A 22,366-nucleotide genomic window follows, 5' to 3' on the forward strand; every position below is an offset into this window, starting at 1 on the left:
AGTTTTATATAATTATTTTTTACAATGAATTTTTATGCACTGAATTTTTATACAATTATTTTTTACACTGAATTTTTATACAATTATTTTTTACACTGAATTTTTATACAATTATTTTTTTACACTGAATTTCTATGCGCTGAATTTGTATACAATTATTTTTTACACTGAATTAGTATGCACTGAATTTTTATACAATTTTTCCCATGAATTCTTATGCACTGAATTTTTATATAATTATTTTTTACAATGAATTTTTATGCACTGAATTTTTATACAATATTTTTTTACACTGAATTTTTATACAATTATTTTTTACACTGAATTTTTATACAATTATTTTTTTACACTGAATTTCTATGCGCTGAATTTGTATACAATTATTTTTTACACTGAATTAGTATGCACTGAATTTTTATACAATTTTTCTCATGAATTCTTATGCACTGAATTTTTATATAATTATTTTTTACAATGAATTTTTATGCACTGAATTTTTATACAATTATTTTTTACACTGAATTTTTATACAATTATTTTTTACACTGAATTTTTATACAATTATTTTTTACACTGAATTTCTATGCGCTGAATTTGTATACAATTATTTTTTTACACTGAATTAGTATGCACTGAATTTTTATACAATTTTTCCCATGAATTCTTATGCACTGAATTTTTATATAATTATTTTTTACAATGAATTTTTATGCACTGAATTTTTATACAATTATTTTTTTTACACTGAATTTTTATACAATTATTTTTTACACTGAATTTTTATACAATTATTTTTTTACACTGAATTTCTATGCGCTGAATTTGTATACAATTATTTTTTACACTGAATTTGTATGCGCTGAATTTATATACAATTTTTCCCATGAATTCTTATGCACTGAATTTTTATATAGTTATTTTTTACAATGAATTTTTATGCACTGAATTTTTATACAATATTTTTTTGCACTGACTTTTTATACAATTATTTTTTACACTGAATTTTTATACAAAAAAAATGTTTGCACTGAATTGCAACTTTTTGTCTTACCATTTCACTTATTTGTTCTTTTATTCCATTTTTGTTTTTTAATAGTATTCTTAGAATGTGTTAAAAAAAAAAAAAGCTGCGGGCAGCAAATGGCCCCCGGGCCTCACTTTGGACATCCCTGCCGTAAAGTATAAAAATAATAATTTCTTCCTCATTTCTCAGTTTTTATTTTTGATATATCTCAATCATTATACTGATACCTTTAATTGTTTGGTTAGGCAATATAATAGGTGAACATTATTAAATCTAAATAAAGATACGAGAGAGTGTCTTTCTCCTTAAATGAGTGCATTGTTGTGAGTCATAATGATCAGCCAATTAGTATTTCCAAAATAATAAAAAGTATATAAAAAATACATTTAAACAGTCCTACAGTACAAAATATATTTACTTTCTTTTATCGCTATTTTCCAACTACATTTCCCACAATGCCTTTCACCGGCGACAAAATATTGCGTCATTGGCAAGATGGCGGACGAGCGTCGTCTGCTCCTTCGTTGCTGATACTTGATGATTAATGGACTTTTATTTCTGCCAGGAAAGGCATTTGTGACGAGGTATGGATTTAAAAAGCGTAGCTTTAAATGAAGAGTAAAGTGTGTGCGGTTTCTTAGGCTGGAACAACAGAAGCGTACGGCTTCTTAGCTGAATGCTAACAACAAGGGTGTGTGAAGCTAACTTACTACTAAACTATTACAACTTCCGTTATTCATCCTTACTAAGTATATATTTTGTTCACTTTAGTTTTGTTTGGTCGTTAAGCCAACTGGCACGACTTGATGCTTGATGGATGGAGACTTGCGTATACATTTAATATATAAAATATATACAGTGAGGTGTTTATTTACTCACCTGCAGAGAGTACTGGGCGTCTATTTGAGTTTACCATCAATTATAAAAATGAACGTTTTTATCCATTCAGGTCATTCAATCGATCTCAACTGGACTTTTCAGTAGTAGCGATGTAGCTGAAAACTGTATCACCATATAAGGGTTTTATATCGGTCATCATTTTGGTATTTGTATGACCTATGGAAAATAAGGGCCAGGAGAAAAAATATATGAAATGTAACTTCCTCTGATTATAATGCCCTCAGCTATGGAGGCAGAAGGGAAATGTCAACACAAGTAAGGCTGAAACGACGCGTCGACGTAGTCGACGTCATCGGTTACGTAAATACGTCGACGCCGTTTTTGTGCGTCGGCGCGTCGCATATTTACGTCACACTACTGTCATGGCGGAGCGCAAAGCAGACGATGCGAGCGAGGGGAAAAAAGCTCGCCAAAAGTCGTCAAAAGTGTGGGACTATTTCAATAAACGGCCTAATAATGTTGTATGCACACTGTGTCGAGCGGAAATGGCCTATCATAGCAGCACAACGGCTATGAACGAACATTTGAAAAGAAAACCCCCGACAGCGTTCTTGCCATCACCATCAACAAGTCAATCGTCCGCGTGCGTATACGTTGTCATCATTACACAAAAACATGAATGTGTCATTTGTATCTGCGTTGTAAATTCATAAACTAAAGCACCGTTTCGCTCTGAGAGGCGCGTTTGGCGTGCCTGTTCAGTGTTTACAAAGACGCGCTCCTCTTTAACGCTGTGGAGAGGCGGCGGCGGCGGCCAGCGAGCGGCGAGGCGGGGCGCGCCGGGAGCGACGCCGCAATCGTGCCCAGGTGCGCGATCCGCGCAGTTGGAAGAGAAAAGACTTTGTGTAAAATTAAAAGATTGTAAACCTGGCAAAGCCGCCTGGCGTTCAGTCTGTCGGTCCTGAAAGAACCCCACGGCACAAGACGTGTCACAAACGCTAACGTTAATTAGTTGTGCAAATACCTTTTACAACATTAACAGTTACATATACTATGTACAAACCAACAATTAACTTTCACTTTAATCATACTATCATTGTTGTGTTATTAAGCAAAATAAGCAATACTTTTACTTTTGTTGAAATGTTTACACTGTACACTTTTTTGTATTGGATGTTTAGCTTTATTTTTGCACATTTTAGCAAATAAGCAATACTTTTACTTTTGTTGAAATGTTTACACTTGTTACAGAATATTTCCGTTTTGCACTTTTTTGTATTGGATGTTTATCTTTATTTTTGCACGTTTTAAAGCAAAATAAGCAGTACTTTTACTTTTGAAATGCTTATACTATTCCAGAATATTAAGATTTGCACTGGATGTTTACTTTTATATTTGCACATTAAAAAGCAAATAAGCTACTTTTAATTTTGTTAAATGTTAAAAGTTTTAAATGTTTACATTGTTACAGAATATTTTGTCATGTTGTTGTCAATGTTGACTGAGTGGCCATACTTTTTTTTTTTGTAAATAAAAGCCATGCCTTTTGAAAAAACTGGCCTACATTTATTTTTTCCTCTTCATTTTAAATAAAAAAAAAAAATCGGTAAAAGGAAAAATAATCTATAGATTAATCGAAAAAAATAATCTATAGATTAACCGATTAATCGAAAAAAATAATCTATAGATTAATCGATAGAAAAATAATCGTTAGCTGCAGCCCTAAACACAAGCATGGAAAACACGCAAACAATGTCAACAAAATAGTAAAATCATATTGAAAACTTAACAATAACTTCTTTAAATGAATAAGGTATCTGTATGAAATGCTTAATAAAGTGCAAGAAAATAGTGCAATGAGTGTAAATGTAAACAGAGAAGAAGTTACAGCTGTGCTCTAAAGCAGTGTTTTTCAACCACTGTGCCGCGGCACACTAGTGTGCCGTCAGATATTGTCTGGCGGGCCGTGGGAAATTATGCCACTTCACCTAATTGGTCCAAAAAATATTTTTTTTTGCAAATCAATAATTATAATCTGCAAATAATGTGTCGTTACCACGTAATACTCCACGTCAGTAGGTGGCAGCAGGTAGTTAATTGCTTTGTAAAAGGTGAGACCAGGGTGGTTTGTTGTGATCCCAATATGCAGACCACAGCGGGAGGCACTGTGCAGGTAAAAAAAGGTATGAATTGTTTAAACCAAAAATGAACAAAAGGAAAAGACAATGAAGCATGGGGATGTCTGTGCAAAGCAAAAGTAAAACTGAACTGGCTACAAAGTAAACAGAAACAAAATGCTGGACGACAGCAAAAACTTACGGCGTCCACAAAGTACATCCGTGGACATCTCTGTGTGGAGTTTGCATGTTATTCTCGTGTACGTGAGTTTTCTTTGGGCTCTTTGGCTTCTTCCCACATCCCAAACATATTCATGGTAAATGATCAATAATGTGAATGCTTATTTGTCTACATGTGCCCTACAATTGAATGGCGGCCCAGTCTCGTTAACAAGATACAAAAAATTGATGGATTTTTTTTTTTTTTTACATGCCCAGGTTGGGATGTTTCGGCGCTCGAGATTCAGCGTTCGTCCCAATGTGGGCGGACCTGGAAGGACGGGTGCCGCGCCGCAGGAAGCCACTCCAGGGGGAAAGGAGGCCAGCCAGGCCCCCAAAGCCATCAGCGAGGGTGCGCCTTTATCCACAGTGGATGACTGCAAGCCTGGTGACACTCCTGTGGCTGCACCTACTGCCTTGGGGTGAGACATTTTTTGATTATAGTGAAATATTATGAATTTTAATTTGTGTTTTTACCCCGAAAGCCCTTTTTCGACACTGAATTTTTGTGTTTGAATTTTGTGAACTGGCATTTTTTACATCAAATTATGCTGAGAATTTAATTGAATAAAAATTCCGTGTGGGAAAATTCAGTGCCGAACTATTTGTTGCTTCAAAACTTAAGACTCACTTCTGGTCATTTAAGACCAAAGCACCTCATTACAAGCGGTAGAAAATGGATGGATGGATTAATTTTTATACAATTATTTTTTTACACTGAATTTTTATACTATTATTTTATAGAATGACTTTTTATCCACTGAAGTTTTATACAAACATTTTGTACACTGAATTTTTATGAACTGAATTTTTATGCAATCATTTTTTTTACACTGAATTTTTATTCACTGAATTTTTATACTATAATTTTTTTAGAATGACTTTTTATCCACTGAATTTTTGTACAAACATTGTTTACACTGAATTTATATGCACTGAATTTTTATACTATTATTTTTTTAGAATTACTTTTTATCCACTGAATTTTTATACTATTATTTTATAGAATGACTTTTTATCCACTGAAGTTTTATACAAACATTTTGTACACTGAATTTTTATGCACTGAATTTTTATGCAATCATTTTTTTACACTGAATTTTTATGCACTGAATTTTTATACTATTATGTTTTTAGAAATACTTTTCATCCACTGAATTTTTATACAAACATTGTTTACACTGAATTTTTATACTATTATTATTTAGAATTACTTTTTATCCACTGAATTTTTATTCACTGAATTTTTATACAATTATTTGTTTACACTGAATTTATATGCACTGAATTTTTATACTATTATTTTTTTAGAATTACTTTTTATCCACTGAATTTGTATACTATTATTTTATAGAAGGACTTTTTATCCACTGAAGTTTTATACAAACATTTTGTACACTGAATTTTTATGAACTGAATTTTTATGCAATCATTTTTTTTACACTGAATTTTTATTCACTGAATTTTTATACTATTATTTTTTTAGAATGACTTTTTATCCACTGAATTTTTGTACAAACATTGTTTACACTGAATTTTTATGCACTGAATTTTTATGCTATTATTTTTTTAGAATTACTATTTATCCACTGAATTTTTATACAAACATTGTTTACACTGAATTTTTATACAATTATTTTTTTACACTTAATTTTTATACAATTAATTTTTATACAATTCTTTTTTACACAGAATTTCCATGCGCTGAATTTGTGTACAATTATTTTTTTACACTGAATTTTTATGCACTGAATTTTCATACAATTATTTTTTTCACTGAATTTTTATGCACTGAATTTTTATACACTTATTTTTTACAATTAATTTTTATGCACTGAATTTTTATACACTTATTTTTTTACACTGAATTTTTATACTATTATTTTATAGAAGGACTTTTTATCCACTGAAGTTTTATACAAACATTTTGTACACTGAATTTTTATGAACTGAATTTTTATGCAATCATTTTTTTTACACTGAATTTTTATTCACTGAATTTTTATACTATTATTTTTTTAGAATGACTTTTTATCCACTGAATTTTTGTACAAACATTGTTTACACTGAATTTTTATGCACTGAATTTTTATGCTATTATTTTTTTAGAATTACTTTTTATCCACTGAATTTTTATACAAACATTGTTTACACTGAATTTTTATGCACTGAATTTTTATACTATTATTTTTTTAGAATGACTATTTATCCACTGAATTTTTATACAAACATTGTTTACACTGAATTTTTATACAATTATTTTTTTACACTTAATTTTTATACAATGAATTTTTATACAATTCTTTTTTACACAGAATTTCCATGCGCTGAATTTGTGTACAATTATTTTTTTACACTGAATTTTTATGCACTGAATTTTCATACAATTATTTTTTTCACTGAATTTTTATGCACTGAATTTTTATTCAATAATTTTTTACAATGAATTTTTATGCACTGAATTTTGATACAATTATGTTTTACACCGAATTTCTATGCGCTGAATTTTTATGCAATTATTATTTGCAATTAATTTTTTTAAACAGAATTTTTATACACTTATTTTTTACACTGAATTTTTATACTATTATTTTATAGAAGGACTTTTTATCCACTGAAGTTTTATACAAACATTTTGTACACTGAATTTTTATGCACTGAATTTTTATGCAATAATGTTTTTACACTGAATTTTTATGCACTGAATTTTCATACTATTATTTTTTTAGAATGACTTTTTATCCACTGAATTTTTGTACAAACATTGTTTACACTGAATTTTTATGCACTGAATTTTTATACAATTATTTTTTTACACTGAATTTTTATACAAACATTGTTTACACTGAATTTTTATGCACTGAATTTTTATACTATTATTTTTTTAGAATGACTATTTATCCACTGAATTTTTATACAAACATTGTTTACACTGAATTTTTATACAATTATTTTTTTACACTTAATTTTTATACAATGAATTTTTATACAATTCTTTTTTACACAGAATTTCCATGCGCTGAATTTGTGTACAATTATTTTTTTACACTGAATTTTTATGCACTGAATTTTCATACAATTATTTTTTTCACTGAATTTTTATGCACTGAATTTTTATACAATAATTTTTTACAATGAATTTTTATGCACTGAATTTTGATACAATTATGTTTTACACCGAATTTCTATGTGCTGAATTTTTATGCAATTATTATTTGCAATTAATTTTTTTAAACAGAATTTTTATACACTTATTTTTTACACTGAATTTTTATACTATTATTTTATAGAAGGACTTTTTATCCACTGAAGTTTTATACAAACATTTTGTACACTGAATTTTTATGCACTGAATTTTTATGCAATAATTTTTTTACACTAAATTTTTATGCACTGAATTTTTATACTATTATTTTTTTAGAATGACTTTTTATCCACTGAATTTTTGTACAAACATTGTTTACACTGAATTTTTATGCACTGAATTTTTATACAATTATTTTTTTACACTGAATTTTTATACAATGATTTTTTTTTACAATTAATTTTTATGCACTGAATTTTTATACAATTATTTTTTACACAGAATTTCCATGCGCTGAATTTGTATACAATTATTTTTTTTACACTGAATTTTTATGCACTGAATTTTTATACAATAATTTTTTACAATTAATTTTTATGCACTGAATTTTGATACAATTATGTTTTACACTGAATTTCTATGCGCTGAATTTTTATGAAATTATTATTTGCAATTAATTTTTTTAAACTGAATTTTTATACACTTATTTTTTACACTGAATTTTTATACTATTATTTTATAGAAGGACTTTTTATCCACTGAAGTTTTATACAAACATTTTGTACACTGAATTTTTATGCACTGAATTTTTATGCAATAATTTTTTTACACTGAATTTTTATGCACTGAATTTTTATACTCTTATTTTTTTAGAATGACTTTTTATCCACTGAATTTTTATGCACTGAATTTTTATACAATAATTTTTTACAATTAATTTTTATGCACTGAATTTTTATACAATAATTTTTTACAATTAATTTTTATGCACTGAATTTTTATACTATTATTTTTTTAGAATTACTTTTTATCCACTGAATTTTTATACAAACATTGTTTACACTGAATTTTTATGCACTGAATTTTTATACAATTATTTTTTTTACACTGAATTTTTATACAATGTTTTTTTTTTACAATTAATTTTTATCCACTGAATTTTTATACAAACATTGTTTACACTGAATTTTTATGCACTGAATTTTTATACAATTATTTTTTTACACTGAATTTTTATACAATTATTTTTTACAATTAATTTTTATGCACTGAATTTTTATACTATTTTTTTAGAATGACTTTTTATCCACTGAATTTTTATACAAACATTGTTTACACTGAATTTTTATGCACTGAATTTTTATACAATTATTTTTTTACACTGAATTTTTATACAATGTTTTTTTTTACAATTAATTTTTACGCACTGAATTTTTATACAACTATTTTGTTTAAACTAAATTTCCATGCGTTGCATTTTTTTACAAATATTCTTTGACACTTTTTACAAATATTCTTTGACACAATGTACTTTAACATACCACATTTTTAAACACACACGGTATTCTTGCAAGTTTTTATCTAATGAAATTGGCAGCATAATTTGATTCAAACAAAATTCAAACACATAACATTCAGGTACATAAATTCAGTGTCAAAAAAGCTTTCATAACAGACACAAATTAACCTCCATAAAATATGACTTGATAAGAAAAGTGATTTTCTGGTTCAGCGATGGAAACGAGCCAAGTGGGGAAGCCTCGTCAGCTGCCGTCCAGAGGAGGAAGCGCTTCTCTGTCAAGCCCAGGGTGGCCCCGGGTCGCCCCTCCATTGTCCCTCGAGTGCCCAAGTCCCCCGCCAAGTTGGTCCCTGAGAGTCCGGCGAAAGTCTCAGAACTTGAGTCGACAACATCAAATGAAGCTAAAAGTCCAGCAGCCACACCCCAGGCCCCATCTTCCCCGATGCCCACGACAGACACCAAGCTACCTCACGTGCAACCCACCTTTTCCCCGCCTGAGGGGTGTGCTGACGCCCTAAAAGAAGCCCCCCCGCTGCCAGACCTTGGCAAACAGACAGAGAAGAGCCCTAACAGTTCCATAAAGGTTCCTCACAGACCGCTGGATAAAGTTTCTCTGCCAGACAGAGAGGCTGCTGAACTGTCAGAGAAGGCCAAGACTCTTCTGTCGTCCAAGGGCAAGAAGTCCATTGCCAGATTCTCCCTGAGCCGACTTTTAAACGACCCCTCAGATATTCAGAGGCTGGAAAATGCTGAGAAGCTACGGGATCTGCTCAGACAGGAGATGCGGAAAGAAAAAGTAAGTAAGGCGTGTCTAACTCTTATTTTGCATCCCTGAAGAGTTTTTCATTATTTATTTTCCAGACCATAGGGCGCAACAGATTATAAGGCGCACTGCCGATGAATGGTCTATTTTTGATCTTTTTTCGTATATAAGGCGCACCGGATTATAAGGCGCATTAAAGGACGCATATTATTCTGATTATTTTCTAAATGTAAAAGACTTCCTTGTGGTCTACATAACATGTAATGGTGCTTCTTTGCTCAAAATGTTGTATAGATGATGATTTACACATGAAGTGTAGTTGGCGGGCCAATTTAGAACAGAAATACCATGGTCCGTAAACCAGGCACGGGTAGATTTTGCGCTGTGTGTAGGCGCCAAGTCCTGTTGGAACTTGAAATCTCCATCTCCATAGAGCAGGTCAGCAGCAGGAAGCATGAAGTGCTCTAAAACTTGCTGGTAGACGGCTGCGTTGACCCTGGATCTCAGGAAACAGAGTGGACTGACACCAGCAGATGACATGGCACCCCAAACCATCACTGATGGTGGAAACTTTACACTAGACTTCAGGCAACGTGGATCCTGTGCCTCTCCTGTCTTCCTCCAGACTCTGGGACCTCGATTTCCAAAGGAAATGCAAAATTTGCATGGTTGGGTGATGGTTTGGGGTGCCATGTCATCTGCTGGTGTCGGTCCACTCTGTTTCCTGAGATCCAGGGTCAACGCAGCCGTCTACCAGCAAGTTTTAGAGCACTTCATGCTTCCTGCTGCTGACCTGCTCTATGGAGATGGAGATTTCAAGTTCCAACAGGACTTGGCGCCTGCACACAGCGCAAAATCTACCCGTGCCTGGTTTACGGACCATGGTATTTCTGTTCTAAATTGGCCCGCCAACTCCCCTGACCTTAGCCCCATAGAAAATCTGTGGGGTATTGTGAAAAGGAAGATGCAGAATGCCAGACCCAAAAACGCAGAAGAGTTGAAGGCCACTATCAGAGCAACCTGGGCCCTCATAACACCTGAGCAGTGCCAGAAACTCATCGACTCCATGCCACGCCGCATTAACGCAGTAATTGAGGCAAAAGGAGCTCCAACCAAGTATTGAGTATTGTACATGCTCATATTTTTCATTTTCATACTTTTCAGTTGGCCAACATTTCTAAAAATCCCTTTTTTGTATTAGCCTTAAGTAATATTCTAATTTTGTGACACACGGAATTTTGGATTTTCATTTGTTGCCACTTCAAATCATCAAAATTAAATGAAATAAACATTTGAATGCATCAGTCTGTGTGCAATGAATAAATATAATGTACAAGTTACACCTTTTGAATGCAATTACTGAAATAAATCAAGTTTTTCAAAATATTCTAATTTACTGGCTTTTACCTGTACTATTTTATTTTTTTGTAAATTTTAAAAACAGTTGGAAGATTTCCATTGGGATCATCTGGGCGATCCGCACACTATCTAAAGAAGTTCATCTCGAATCTTTCAGGGTATCAAGAAGCGGAAGAAGCCCGTAAAGGAATTTAGTGTGGATCCTACCAAAATGACTATGAGGGACCTCATCCGGTACTTACCGCTGTCCAACCCCATGTCGTAAGTGCTTCTTACTTTTTACACTCATCACGCTGCACTTCTTTGTTGACTGGACTCTCACCTGTTTTAGATCCAGTTTAGAGGACGACACCGAGCAAAATGAGACCGTGACTCCGTTTACTCCAAGAATGGAAATGTAAGTTTCCGCTAAGACAGACCTGGGCAAATTAAGCCTTTCTATCTATTCCCAAATCATTTTTTTTACATCTTTAAGTTGGAAACTATAGCTGCCATTATGCTGTGCAGTCATGTTTTCTAATGATCGTAAGTCTTGAACTATATAAAGTATTTCAATGGTTGGAATCTGCGCTTTTGCATGATATACTAGTTACTATGGTCATGTAATTAGTTACTATGGTAATGTAAGTCACAGCAGCTCAGTCGAGGCACCAACAGAGGTGGGCAGAGTAGCCGGAAATTGTACTCAAGTAAGAGTACTGTTACTTTAGAGATTTATTACTCAAGTAAAAGTAAGGAGTAGTCACCCAAATATTTACTTGAGTAAAAGTAAAAAGTATGTTGTGAAAAAACTACTCAAGTACTGAGTAACTGATGAGTAACATACACACACATATTATATATATATATATATATATATATATATATATATATATATATATATATATATATCTATCAATCAATCAATCAATGTTTATTTATATAGCCCTAAATCACAAGTGTCTCAAAGGGCTGCACAAGCCACAACGACATCCTCGGTACAAAGCCCACATAAGGGCAAGGAAAAACTCACCCCAGTGGGACGTCGATGTGAATGACTATGAGAAACCTTGGAGAGGACCGCATATGTGGGTAACCCCCCCCCTCTAGGGGAGACCGAAAGCAATGGATGTCGAGTGGGTCTGACATAATATTGTGAGAGTCCAGTCCATAGTGGATCCAACATAATAGTAAGGGTCCAGTCCATAGTGGGGCCAGCAGGAAACCATCCCGAGCGGAGACGTGTCAGCAGCGCAGAGATGTTCCCAGCCGATGCACAGGCGAGCGGTCCACCCCGGGTCCCGACTCTGGACAGCCAGCACTTCATCCATGGCCACCGGACCTATGCCCCCCCCCCCTCAAGGAAAAGGGGAGCAGAGGAGAAAAGAAAAGAAACGGCAGATCAACTGGTCTAAAGGGGGGTCTATTTAAAGGCTAGAGTATACAAATGAGTTTTAAGATGGGACTTAAATGCTTCTACTGAGGTAGCATCTCTAATTGTTACCGGGAGGGCATTCCATAGTACTGGAGCCCCAATAGAAAACGCTCTATAGCCCGCAGACTTTTTTTGGGCTCTGGGAATCACTAATAAGCCGGAGTTCTTTGAACGCAGATTTCTTGCCGGGACATATGGTACAATACAATCGACAAGATAGGACGGAGCTAGACCGTGTAGTATTTTATACGTAAGTAGTAAAACCTTAAAGTCACTTCTTAAGTGCACAGGAAGCCAGTGCAGGTGAGCCAGTATAGGCGTAATATGATCAAACTTTCTTGTTCTTGTCAAAAGTCTAGCAGCCGCATTTTGTACCAACTGTAATTTTTTAATGCTAGACATAGGGAGACCCGAAAATAATACGTTACAGTAGTCGAGACGAGACGTAACGAACGCATGAATAATGATCTCAGCGTCGCTAGTGGATAAAATAGAACAAATTTTAGCGATATTACGGAGATGAAAGAAGGCCGTTTTAGTAACACTCTTAATGTGTGACTCAAACGGTAGCGTTAGCGTCTTTGTAAACACTGAACAGGCACGCCAAACGCGCCTCTCAGAGCGAAACAGTGTTTTAGTTTATGAATTTACAACGCAGATACAAATGACACATTCATGTTTTTGTGTAATGATGACAACGTATACTCACGCGGACGATTGACTAGTTGATGGTGATGTCAAGAACGCTGTCGGGTGTTTTCTTTTCAAATGTTCCTTCATAGCCGTTGTGCTGCTATGATAGGCCATTTCCGCTCGACACAGTGTGCATACAACAACTGTCAAGTGTTTTGCTTTTTTCGCTGTGCTTATCCCACACTTGAAGGGATGTACCAATGCTGAATGTGGCTTCTGGATTTCACTCAAAAGACCAGACCCTAGTTACTTTTTCCTTTTATTTTCCTTTAGTTTGCAACAGTTTTTCCAACCAAGAAACAGCTTCTTTTTTCTTCTTTAGTCTTTTTAGCAGTCTTTAGCAGTGTTAGTCGACTTTAGTTTCTTTAGCTGTCAGTAGCTGTCTTTAGTAGCCTTTAGTAGCCTTTAGCTTCTTTAGTAGGTGAAAAACCTTTAAGGACAAAACACCACAAGATTAACATGCTGTAAAAAAATCAATCAATTATCAATCCCATAATTTACAACTATTAATTAGGCTATCAAACTCTTAACCATTAAACAAGTGCAAGAAAATGGACACATCTTTTCCCTTTAAGTTAAAACAGATTTTAAATAAATTGTCTCAACATAAATGCACCAAGATACATATAAAATACAATTAAACCCAGAAACACAATAGATAAATGCAACAGAAAACCCAATATGCAAATACATAAATACCTAACCAATTAACCACTTATTTAGATACATATTTAAAATCCATATTCAATATAAATATATTATTAATTTAGCACTCAATCTTAAACGCTGTCTACTGGTAGAAAAATGCCCCTTTTTCTATGCCCTCACCAGCAGCCAATGATCCAACACAGTTAAATCCAACACTTTAAATTGAGCGACTTCACCCTCCTGATGAAGCAAACTGCTTCCAACATTTATCAAACTAAGCAAAGAATATCAACACTAAACAACAGTTACATAACACACTGTGTGTATTTAGCCTCCAGACTAAGCACGCTACATGCACACAACCCCCCCCAATCTCACCAGCGCAACAGGTGCGCCACACCCACGAAGAGAAATATTAAATCTTACATACTTTTGGCACTTCTAACTATCGTGGGATCACACTCCTCAGCCTTCCCGGTAAGGTCTATTCAGGTGTACTGGAGAGGAGGCTACGCCGGATAGTCGAACCTCGGATTCAGGAGGAACAGTGTGGTTTTCGTCCTGGTCGTGGAACTGTGGACCAGCTCTATACTCTCGGCAGGGTCCTTGAGGGTGCATGGGAGTTTGCCCAACCAGTCTACATGTGTTTTGTGGACTTGGAGAAGGCATTCGACCGTGTCTCTCGGGAAGTCCTGTGGGGAGTGCTCAGAGAGTACGGGGTATCGGACTGTCTGATTGTGGCAGTCCGCTCCCTGTATGATCAGTGCCAGAGCTTGGTCCGCATTGCCGGTAGTAAGTCGGACACGTTTCCAGTGAGGGTTGGACTCCGCCAAGGCTGCCCTTTGTCACCGATTCTGTTCATAACTTTTATGGACAGAATTTCTAGGCGCAGTCAAGGCGTTGAGGGGATCTGGTTTGGTGGCTGCAGGATTAGGTCTCTGCTTTTTGCAGATGATGTGGTCCTGATTGCTTCATCTGGCCAGGATCTTCAGCTCTCACTGGATCGGTTCGCAGGTGAGTGTGAAGCGACTGGGATGAGAATCAGCACCTCCAAGTCCGAGTCCATGGTTCTCGCCCGGAAAAGGGTGGAGTGCCATCTCCGGGTTGGGGAGGAGATCTTGCCCCAAGTGGAGGAGTTCAAGTACCTCGGAGTCTTGTTCACGAGTGGGGGAAGAGTGGATCGTGAGATCGACAGGCGGATCGGTGCGGCGTCTTCAGTAATGCGGACGCTGTATCGATCCGTTGTGGTGAAGAAGGAGCTGAGCCGGAAGGCAAAGCTCTCAATTTACCGGTCGATCTACGTTCCCATCCTCACCTATGGTCATGAGCTTTGGGTTATGACCGAAAGGACAAGATCACGGGTACAAGCGGCCCAAATGAGTTTCCTCCGCCGGGTGGCGGGGCTCTCCCTTAGAGATAGGGTGAGAAGCTCTGCCATCCGGGAGGAGCTCAAAGTAAAGCCGCTGCTCCTCCACATCGAGAGGAGCCAGACGAGGTGGTTCGGGCATCTGGTCAGGATGCCACCCGAACGCCTCCCTAGGGAGGTGTTTAGGGCACGTCCCACCGGTAGGAGGCCGCGGGGAAGACCCAGGACACGTTGGGAAGACTATGTCTCCCGGCTGGCCTGGGAACGCCTCGGGGTCCCACAGGAAGAGCTGGACGAAGTGGCTGGGGAGAGGGAAGTCTGGGCTTCCCTGCTTAAGCTGCTGCCCCCGCAACCCGACCTCGGATAAGCGGAAGAAGATGGATGGATGGATGGCTTACAAAAAAACTACATTTGACGGGACTATTAATTGTAATGAAGTTAGCTTACCATGTTTACAGTATGATAATTGTGATAGAAATGTGAATTTTAGGCACATAATATTTTTGACAATTGAACAAGGCAGTAGATTATACAAGCTTGGACAGAAAGTTAATAATGACACCAATTTTTTTTTTTATGGAATTGTTTAGTACTGTTTTACCATTTGTTTACTGTAAAAAGTGTTTATACTTTCAATTAACAAATTGAAGTCTTGTGAAAGGTTGACAGAATAACTGGCATTAACTGTCAAAATAATTTCAAACTATTGAAGTTAGCTTACAGAATAAACATGTCAATCAACCCATATGATATTTGCTGTAATATTTTTGTTTTGAAAAGTCACTGTGACTGATAGAAAAGTGATGGTTTTAACAACATTTTAACCTGTCTGAATGCTAATAATCATTTTGCGTCGGGGGGCGAAGGAACCCCCACCAGGACTTTGTCCTGGACCTACCGGGGCCTGCGGCCCTTGGACCCTGGCTACTAGGTTTTTCTGATTTCAAAAGTTGGCAGGTATGCGTTTGCAATAAGCGTTTGAAAAAAAGAGTTAAAAGTGGGGCCACATGCTGACATATGTTCAACTCATCATGCTTAATATATTACAGCATTTGGGAAGCTTGCAGAGGTGGGTAGTAGAGATGCGCGGATAGGCAATTATTTCATCCGCAACCGCATCAGAAAGTCGTCAACCATCCACAATCCACCCGATCTAACATTTGATCAGAACCGCATCCGCCCGCACCCGCCCGTTGTTATGTATCTAATATAGACGATGAAAGGCATTAGTGAGGTTATAAAGCTTTTGCCTGTTAAAGAAAGGAGACTGATCCAATGCAGCACAGACATTCGCGTGCCACGCTGTCACGACCCAGACGCACACCAGTGCGCAATCATATGGGAGCCGCGCTGAGCGCACCTCCAAGCGCGTCTCGCTGCCGGCGACGGCCGGGTATATGGGCCCGACGCTCCAGCGCCATCCATTTTCAGGGCTAGTTGATTCGGCAGGTGGGTTGTTACACACTCCTTAGCGGGTTCCAACTTCCATGGCCACCGTCCTGCTGTCTATATCAACCAGGGTGAGCCCCACCCCTTTCGTGAGCGCACTGCGCGCGGAGTGACCCCTGTTACGCGCCCCCGGCAACAGGGGTGGCGGGCAGGTAAGCTGCGCGGGCGTAGCGCGTGGAGTGACCCCTGTTACGAGCCCCCAGCCACGGGGGTGGCGGGCAGGTAAGCTGCTTACCTGCTGCGCGTGACGCCGGCCGCGGGACGAGGCGGGGTGTCGGTGCGGTGGGCGCGGTGGTGACCCTGGACGTGCGTCGGGCCCTTCTCGCGGATCGCCTCAGCTACGGCTCCCGGTGGGGCCCTCTCGGGGGAAGGGGCCTCGGTCCCGGACCCCGGCGAGGCGTCCCTTCTCCGCTCCGTAAAAGTGTCCATCTCTCGGACCCTGGCTACTAGGTTTTTCTGATTTCAAAAGTTGGCAGGTATGCGATATTATCGTACATCTCTAATTGTGAGGTTTTATATTAGTGTTCCTAAAAATAGATATATGGGCCCCCAGACACATTTCTTTCTCTAAATTTGGCCCCCCAAGGCAAAATAATTGCCCAGGCCTGCGCTAAGGTCTATAAGCGGCGTGAGTGATTCATCAGTTGTGTGAGACATCATCCTGGCGTCTGTTCCTAGACTGCCAGAGAGAACACAGGAACCGGAAGCAGAAGTTGTCCCCGCCGTGGTGGACCAAACGGAGGAGGAAGAGGAGGACGTTGAGGGGCCAGGCCAGGGTGACGAGGAAGACGACGCACTGATGGTTCCGCAGGTCAAAGTTGCAGAAGATGGAACCCTCATCCTGGACGAGGAGAGGTGGGTGCATGTTTGGACCCATGAAACTGAGTGATGCTTTAAGGCTGTTGTTGTATCTGCTGTTTAAAGTTTGACTGTGGAGGTCCAGAGAGCCAAAGGACCCAACCCGGCAGAGGGCAGAGACCCCATCTTTGAACGCGGCTCCACCACCACCTACTCCAGTTTCAGGGCCTCCACCTACTGCAAGCCTTGGTCCAGCGAAGGTTCGGACTATGGCAGGATGTAGCCAAAACTGTATCTTCAATCCACTGACTTCTTGTCTCCTTCCCCGCAGAGACAGACATGTTCTTCCTGGCGATCAGCATGGTGGGGACGGACTTCTCCATGATCTGTCAGCTCTTTCACAACAGAACGCGGTCAGAGATAAGGGTACGTCAGGGCCACCGCTGCGTCTGTTGGCTTGTCGCAGTAACAAAGTGCCACGTTGATCTTTGTTTGCGTCTAATTTTGCAGAACAAGTTTAAGAAAGAGGAGAAACAGAACTCCTGGAGAGTCGACAAAGCTTTTCGTAAGCATCCCTGTGGCTACACTTTGTGGAAGACCGAGTTAAAAAACAACAATTTGAATACACAGTTGTACCTAGTTGTACATTTGTACCGATACAAGGGTTTTATATCCCTCAATACCGATAATTAGGGCCCGCATGGCCCATTGTAAAAGGAATCCCAACTCAGTGGCCTAGTGGTTAGAGTGTCCGCCCTGAGATCGGTAGGTTGTGAGTTCAAACCCCGGCCGAGTCATACCAAAGACTATAAAAATGGGACCCATTACCTCCCTGCTTGGCACTCAGCATCAAGGGTTGGAATTGGGGGTTAAATCACCAAAAATGATTCCCGGGCGCGGCCACCGCTGCTGCCCACTGCTCCCCTCACCTCCCAGGGGGTGATCAAGGGTGATGGGTCAAATGCAGAGAATAATCTCGCCACACCTAGTGTGTGTGTGACAATCATTGGTACTTTAACTTTTACTTTAACTTTACAATGGGACATAAGGACCTATTGTTTTTCTAAGGTTTTATTATTATTCCGCCGCCTCTTTGAGCACTAATTTGACCCACTTAACATGCTTCAAAACTCACCATATTTGACCCACACATCAGGACCTGCGAAAATGGTCTTTTAATAAAAAAACCGAACCACAAAACTCAAAATTGCGCTCTAGCGCCCCCTAGAAAGAAGACTGCTTATAACTCCCAGTACGAATGTTGTAGAGACATGAAACAAAAACCTCTATGTAGGGCTCACTTAGCCCTACTTTTCATTAATTAATTTCCTCGGGCAAAAATCAACAGGAAGTTGGCAATTCCCCCTTCAAGACAAAAATGTACTAAAAACAGTCACTTTTGCCTCTTTGAGCTGTAATTTGACCCCCTTAACATGCTTCAAAACTCACCATATTTGACCCACACATCAGGACCTGCGAAAATGGTCTTTTAATAAAAAAAACCGAACCCCAAAACTCAAAATTGCGCTCTAGCGCCCCCCTAGAAAGAAAACTGCTTATAACTCCCAGTACGAATGTTGTAGAGACATGAAACAAAAACCTCTATGTAGGGCTCACTTAGCCCTACTTTTCATTAATTAATTTCCTCGGGCAAAAATCAACAGGAAGTTGGCAATTCCCCCTTCAAGACAAAAATGTACTAAAAACAGTCACTTTTGCCTCTTTGAGCTGTAATTTGACCTCCTTAACATGCTTCAAAACTCACCGAACTGAACACACACATCAGGACTGGCAAAAATTGCGATCTAATAAAAAAACCTACGGTAACCCCAAATCTCAAAATTGCGCTCTAAAAATGCAGAAAAAACTGCTCCTCAAAAGTATGGACAAAAGTATTGGGACACTTAGGACTACAACTTGACAAAAGTATTGGGACACTTAGGACGAAAACTGGACAAAGGTATTGGGACACTTAGGACTACCACTGAACAAAAGTATTGGGACACTTCGGACTAAAAGTAGACAAAAGTATTTGGACACTTAGGACTACCACTGGACAAAAGTTTTGGGACACTTACACTGGACAAAAGTATTGGGACACTTAGGACTACAACTTGACAAAAGTATTGGGACACTTAGGACTACCACTGGACAAAAGTCTTGGGACACTTACACTGGACAAAAGTATTGGGACACTTACGCCTAAACTTGACAAAAGTATTGGGACACTTATGACTACCACTGGACAAAGGTATTGGGACACTTAGGACTACAACTTGACAAAAGTATTGGGACACTTACACTGGACAAAAGTATTATTCCGCCGCCTCTTTGAGCACTAATTTGACCCACTTAACATGCTTCAAAACTCACCATATTTGACCCACACATCAGGACCTGCGAAAATTGTCTTTTAATAAAAAAACCGAACCCCAAAACTCAAAATTGCGCTCTAGCGCCCCCTAGAAAGAAAACTGCTTATAACTCCCAGTACGAATGTTGTAGGGACATGAAACAAAAAACCTCTATGTAGGGCTCACTTAGCCCTACTTTTCATTAATTAATTTCCTCGGGCAAAAATAAACAGGAAGTTGGCAATTCCCCCTTCAAGACAAAAAAGTACTAAAAACAGTCACTTTTGCCTCTTTGAGCTGTAATTTGACCCCCTTAACATGCTTCAAAACTCACCGAACTGAACACACACATCAGGACTGGCAAAAATTGCGATCTAATAAAAAAACCTAACCCCAAATCTCAAAATTGCGCTCTAAAAATGCAGAAAAAACTGCTCCTCAAAAGTATGGACAAAAGTATTGGGACACTTAGGACTACAACTTGACAAAAGTATTGGGACACTTAGGACGAAAACTGGACAAAAGTATTGGGACACTTACACTGGACAAAAGTATTGGGACACTTAGGACTACCACTGAACAAAAGTATTGGGACACTTCGGACTAAAAGTAGACAAAAGTATTTGGACACTTAGGACTACCACTGGACAAAAGTCTTGGGACACTTACACTGGACAAAAGTATTGGGACACTTACGCCTAAACTGGACAAAAGTATTGGGACACTTAGGACTACAACTTGACAAAAGTATTGGGACACTTACACTGGACAAAAGTATTATTCCGCCGCCTCTTTGAGCACTAATTTGACCCACTTAACATGCTTCAAAACTCACCATATTTGACCCACACATCAGGACCTGCGAAAATTGTCTTTTAATAAAAAAACCGAACCCCAAAACTCAAAATTGCGCTCTAGCGCCCCCCTAGAAAGAAAACTGCTTATAACTCCCAGTACGAATGTTGTAGAGACATGAAACAAAAACCTCTATATAGGGCTCACTTAGCCCTACTTTTCATTAATTAATTTCCTCGGGCAGAAATCAACAGGAAGTTGGCAATTCCCCCTTCAAGACAAAAATGTACTAAAAACAGTCACTTTTGCCTCTTTGAGCTGTAATTTGACCCCCTTAACATGCTTCAAAACTCACCGAACTGAACACACACATCAGGACTGGCAAAAATTGCGATCTAATAAAAAAACCTAACCCCAAATCTCAAAATTGCGCTCTAAAAATGCAGAAAAAACTGCTCCTCAAAAGTATGGACAAAAGTATTGGGACACTTAGGATTACAACTTGACAAAAGTATTGGGACACTTAGGACGAAAACTGGACAAAGGTATTGGGACACTTAGGACTACCACTGAACAAAAGTATTGGGACACTTCGGACTAAAAGTAGACAAAAGTATTTGGACACTTAGGACTACCACTGGACAAAAGTCTTGGGACACTTACACTGGACAAAAGTATTGGGACACTTACGCCTAAACTTGACAAAAGTATTGGGACACTTATGACTACCACTGGACAAAGGTATTGGGACACTTAGGACTACAACTTGACAAAAGTATTGGGACACTTACACTGGACAAAAGTATTATTCCGCCGCCTCTTTGAGCACTAATTTGACCCACTTAACATGCTTCAAAACTCACCATATTTGACCCACACATCAGGACCTGCGAAAATTGTCTTTTAATAAAAAAAACCGAACCCCAAAACTCAAAATTGCGCTCTAGCGCCCCCTAGAAAGAAAACTGCTTATAACTCCCAGTACGAATGTTGTAGAGACATGAAACAAAAACCTCTATGTAGGGCTCACTTAGCCCTATTTTACATTAATTAATTTCCTTGGGCAAAAATCAACAGGAAGTTGGCAATTCCCCCTTCAAGACAAAAATGTACTAAAAACAGTCACTTTTGCCTCTTTGAGCTGTAATTTGACCCCCTTAACATGCTTCAAAACTCACCGAAGTGAACACACACATCAGGACTGGCAAAAATTGCGATCTAATAAAAAAACCTAACCCCAAATCTCAAAATTGCGCTCTAAAAATGCAGAAAAAACTGCTCCTCAAAAGTACGGACAAAAGTATTGGGACACTTAGGACTACAACTTGACAAAAGTATTGGGACACTTAGGACGAAAACTGGACAAAGGTATTGGGACACTTAGGACTACCACTGAACAAAAGTATTGGGACACTTCGGACTAAAAGTAGACAAAAGTATTTGGACACTTAGGACTACCACTGGACAAAAGTCTTGGGACACTTACACTGGACAAAAGTATTGGGACACTTACGCCTAAACTTGACAAAAGTATTGGGACACTTATGACTACCACTGGACAAAGGTATTGGGACACTTAGGACTACAACTTGACAAAAGTATTGGGACACTTACACTGGACAAAAGTATTATTCCGCCGCCTCTTTGAGCTGTAATTTGACCCCCTTAACATGCTTCAAAACTCACCGAACTGAACACACACATCAGGACTGGCAAAAATTGCGATCTAATAGAAAAACCTAACGCCAAATCTCAAAAATTGCGCTCTAGCGCAATTTTTGAATAAAACGCAGAAAAAACTGCTCCTCGGAAGAAAAAAATGACAAAACTGCCTGTAACTCCCACTGGGAAGGTCGGAGAGACATGAAACAAAAACCTCTATGTAGGTCTCACTTAGACCTACATTTCATAAATTGACAACCC

General features: G+C 37.9%; 1 protein-coding gene across 1 annotated transcript in view; it reads left to right on the top strand.

The window, feature by feature from the left end:
* Positions 1–1,642: 1,642 nt before the first annotated feature.
* LOC133610155 (uncharacterized) overlaps positions 1,643–22,366 on the top strand; it is a 78,736-nt gene continuing 58,012 nt past the window's right edge. Inside the window, exons 1-9 of the mRNA XM_061966241.1 lie at positions 1,643–1,715; positions 4,420–4,622; positions 9,018–9,600; positions 11,084–11,187; positions 11,258–11,323; positions 17,175–17,351; positions 17,421–17,554; positions 17,626–17,720; positions 17,805–17,859. Of these exons, the coding sequence (XP_061822225.1) occupies positions 1,701–1,715; positions 4,420–4,622; positions 9,018–9,600; positions 11,084–11,187; positions 11,258–11,323; positions 17,175–17,351; positions 17,421–17,554; positions 17,626–17,720; positions 17,805–17,859 (1,432 nt within the window). The 5' untranslated portion in view covers positions 1,643–1,700. The remainder of the gene's footprint in view (positions 1,716–4,419; positions 4,623–9,017; positions 9,601–11,083; positions 11,188–11,257; positions 11,324–17,174; positions 17,352–17,420; positions 17,555–17,625; positions 17,721–17,804; positions 17,860–22,366) is intronic.

The sequence above is a fragment of the Nerophis lumbriciformis genome, linkage group LG11 (genome assembly GCF_033978685.3).
Source record: "Nerophis lumbriciformis linkage group LG11, RoL_Nlum_v2.1, whole genome shotgun sequence".
Lineage (NCBI taxonomy): Eukaryota > Metazoa > Chordata > Actinopteri > Syngnathiformes > Syngnathidae > Nerophis > Nerophis lumbriciformis.